The following is a 3,933-nucleotide window of genomic DNA, read 5'->3' on the forward strand; positions in this document are numbered from 1 at the left end:
AAAGCCGAGTAACCCGCCATCTATCTAGAACCGATCTTAGATAATATATTTGAGCAATTTTTTATCCGATTCTAAAAAATCTGAGACACATCAAGACCGACATAAAGTCGGTAGCCTTTTGACATCTCCATATATATTATATATATATATATATATATATATATATATATATATATATATATATATATATATAATATATGTTATTCAACTTTTAAATCCAAAACAATGGCTTAAAATTGAAAAGCCATGCAAAACACAACAAGCACAGTTGGATTTGTAATCCTTATCTTAAAAATCTAATATTATTTTGTCTATAAATTAGTTTGATGTAATAAACAAAGATCATAGTGAGCAACCAGTACTAGATAGGTTATCAGTATGGCTATCCAACAATCTTTGCTAGACAAGCCTAGAAAACCACTTCCCAAAACATTCTGGTCAATCCTCTTTTTAGCTGCTATCATAATCTCATCCGTCCTTATTGTTTCTCATCTCAACAAACCAATCTCCTTCTTCCCACTCTCTTCAGCTCCCAATCTGTGTGAGCATGCTCTAGATACAAAATCATGCTTAACTCATGTATCAGAAGTGGTTCAAGGCCAAACCTTGGCTAACACAAAAGACCACAAATTGAGTACACTCATTTCCTTATTAACTAAATCCACCACACACATTCAAAAAGCCATGGATAGAGCCAGTGTTATAAAAAGCCGAGTTAACAGCCGCAAAGAGGAAATTGCTTTGAATGACTGTGAGCAACTAATGGAGTTGTCGATGGACAGAGTTTGGGACTCAGTGATGACTCTAACAAAAGATAACATGGACTCACAGCAAGATGCACACACATGGCTGAGTAGTGTGCTCACTAACCATGCAACTTGCTTGGATGGATTACAAGGTACATCTCGGGTGGTTATGGAAAGTGACATTCAGGACTTAATATCGAGAGCTAGATCTTCTCTTGCCGTGCTTGTTTCCGTTTTACCTGCAAAAGGTAATGACAGATTCATTGATGAATCATTGAACGGTGAATTTCCCTCATGGGTAACAAGTAAGGATCGAAGGCTTTTAGAGTCATCAGTTGGGGACATAAAGGCCAATGTTGTTGTGGCTGAAGACGGGAGTGGCGACTTCACGACTGTGGCTGAGGCTGTGGCATCTGCACCTAAAAGAGGTAAGACAAGGTATGTTATCTATGTGAAAAACGGAACATACAAAGAGAATGTTGAAATCAGTAGTCAGAAGACGAATGTGATGCTCGTCGGTGATGGTATGAATGCAACCGTAATCTCAGGCAGCTTGAATTTTATTGATGGAACAGGCACCTACCACTCTGCAACAGTTGGTATGTATTTTCAGTTTTTCCCATATTGTCTGTATTCACCATTTTCATTTGTGTGTAGGGTCGTCTTTGTGACCGTGCAATATAGACTATAGCACAGATCCTCAATTTTTTGTTAAAGATAAACCATGACTAATCTCCACATAACCTCTAAAAACTTAAGACGGCTCTGTATGTGTGACATGGATTTTTATTCTTGTATACTTTGGTTTTTGTAGCTGCTGTTGGGGATGGGTTTATAGCTCAGGACATTGGATTCATAAACACAGCAGGCCCAGAGAAGCACCAGGCAGTTGCTCTCCGCGTTGGCTCTGATCAATCCGTTATCAACCGCTGTCACATTGACGCATTTCAAGACACTCTCTACGCACACTCCAACCGACAGTTTTATAGTGAATGCTTCATTACTGGTACCATTGATTTCATCTTTGGAAATGCAGCTGTTGTGATCCAAAAGAGCAAAATCGTGGCCCGGAAGCCCCTGATCAACCAGAAAAACATGGTCACAGCCCAAGGTCGACTAGACCCAAACCAGAACACTGCAACTTCAATTCAGCAGTGTGACATAATACCAAGCACGGACCTCGAACCTGTCATAGATTCCATCAAGACTTACTTAGGCCGCCCTTGGAAAAACTACTCGAGGACTGTTGTGATGCAGTCCTTGATAGGCAACCATATTGTCCCAGCGGGATGGGCTGAATGGAATGACGTGAGTAAGAGCTTTCTCCAAACACTGTATTACGGAGAATATAAGAACAGTGGACCTGGTGCTGGTACTGGCAATAGAGTGAACTGGACTGGTTATCATGTCATCAACGATACTGCAGAGGCGAGGAAGTTTACAGTTGCACAGCTCATCCAGGGAAATGTTTGGTTGAAGGACACAGGGGTGGCCTTCATTGAAAGCCTGTAGAAATTGGCTCTGGCAAATGTCGGCTGATATGTTTAAGGCGTTTTGCAGGAAATAAAATTGTAAAATTATGCTCTATGACAATAGTTTTGTATTGGTTGTAATAAACGCATCATGTTGAAAATAAACTTATCTTTACTTTAGCCAAGTACTTATCTTAGCTTTTTAATCTCTTAAACAAGTCTTTTCAGAATATTACAGGAAAATAATCATATATAATTTCTCTATGCAAAATTAACATTCAAATTCAAGCTAATTTATAATTAAACCATAAATTATCAAGTCAGATTGAGATCCATATAATTAGATACTTTCTATTGTTTGGATGTTTTAAGATTGAACAAAATCTTTTTTTTTTTCATTTTGTTTAAATCGGAGGGTAAGAAAATGATAGTAAGTGAGAGAATAGAATAAATGTCATTTTATTCTGTTCCACTCCATTCGATTTAAACTAATCTAAACAATGAAATTTTATTTCATTCCATCTAATGTGACTTCATTCTATCATATTTCATTAATCCAAACAAAATCTTTTTTTACATGTTACATGTAAAAATATGATTAATTCAGTTGACTATATATTATGTACTTCAACAAAGAATGGTTGCTACGTTGAAGACGAACACCACAAATATGTTTTTGATAAATATGATTTCGGTGTAGTGATGTCAATTATCCAATGATAGGAGTGGGTACATACAAAAATATAAGCACTACGATGCTCAAGTCTGTATGATATTGAGGTGGAATTTTGCAAGTATGAGTTTAGTTGTACTTGGGTGTGTTAGACGATAGGTTTGTTGTATCTAGAGGGAGCTTGAATAAATCCCTAGTTAAAAATGACAAAAAATAGTTTTGAAAAATTTATGGCGCGCGGAAGCAAGCGGAAGTATCTGGGATCAAAATCGTCTAACCGAACCTGCTATCAAAAAGCTCGAATATGCGTAATTGTAATAACGGTATGATAATGAATCACAAATTGACCAAACATAATTAATCACAACCAATTCAATGCAAAGCAACATGGATAGTCTACTTCCAATTATAATTCACAAAAAAAATCAATTAAGACAATTTGTCAAACACCTAGTGTGCAATGGATATTATTTAAAATTTTATGTGATATTATTGTTGATCTTAAAGCCCAATCACAACCTAAGGAATTGTGATCAACTCAAAAACACCAATTTCAAAATGTAATAAAAAATATTATCCAAATAAATTGATCGCACGTTCGGTGAAATCAATAATTTGTAAACCAAAAATAAAAGAGAGAGAAGAGAGAGAGGAGAGAGAGAGAGAGAGAGTATACAAATATTTTTTAGGCTGTTCCCCAATCGACCTTGTCATGGATACACCTGTCCTCAATTCGAACTCGAATTGAGATAGTGTAATTAATCTTACTTTACAAATGTATGTATACAAGAGAGATGTAGCAACCCAACCATACAAATCCTAAGTTTGATGTTGATTTTGAAACCTTCTCTTCCCTTGATCAAATCTTGATCAAGTAACCCAACAATGCCAATTTGATTTACCGTCTCACGCTACTTCTTTGCAAGAAACCCCTTGTTCTTCAAACCTTTCAGTCGATCAAATCCAAAACGTGTAATTGTTGTAACCCAAGATTTACCAATGTGATCCACCGTCCCACGATACTCCTTTGCAAGAACCTCCC

At 36.6% G+C, this 3,933-nt stretch overlaps 1 protein-coding gene across 1 annotated transcript; it reads left to right on the forward strand.

The window, feature by feature from the left end:
- The first annotated feature begins 213 nt into the window (after positions 1-213).
- LOC127127856 (pectinesterase) lies at positions 214-2,398 on the forward strand. Its single transcript, XM_051057134.1, has 2 exons — positions 214-1,345; positions 1,561-2,398. The coding sequence occupies exons 1-2, from the start codon at positions 379-381 to the stop codon at positions 2,256-2,258; spliced, it is 1,665 nt and encodes a 554-aa protein (XP_050913091.1). The 5' UTR covers positions 214-378; the 3' UTR covers positions 2,259-2,398.
- The last annotated feature ends 1,535 nt before the right edge of the window (positions 2,399-3,933 follow it).

Source organism: Lathyrus oleraceus, chromosome 3 (genome assembly GCF_024323335.1).
Source record: "Lathyrus oleraceus cultivar Zhongwan6 chromosome 3, CAAS_Psat_ZW6_1.0, whole genome shotgun sequence".
Taxonomy (NCBI): domain Eukaryota; kingdom Viridiplantae; phylum Streptophyta; class Magnoliopsida; order Fabales; family Fabaceae; genus Lathyrus; species Lathyrus oleraceus.

Coding starts and splice junctions, on each gene's coding strand:
- LOC127127856 (XM_051057134.1), top strand. CDS start 379: ATGGCTATCCAACAATCTTTGCTAGACAAGCCTAGAAAACCACTTCCC. Junction 1,346..1,560: donor CTACCACTCTGCAACAGTTG/GTATGTATTTTC, acceptor TGGTTTTTGTAG/CTGCTGTTGGGGATGGGTTT.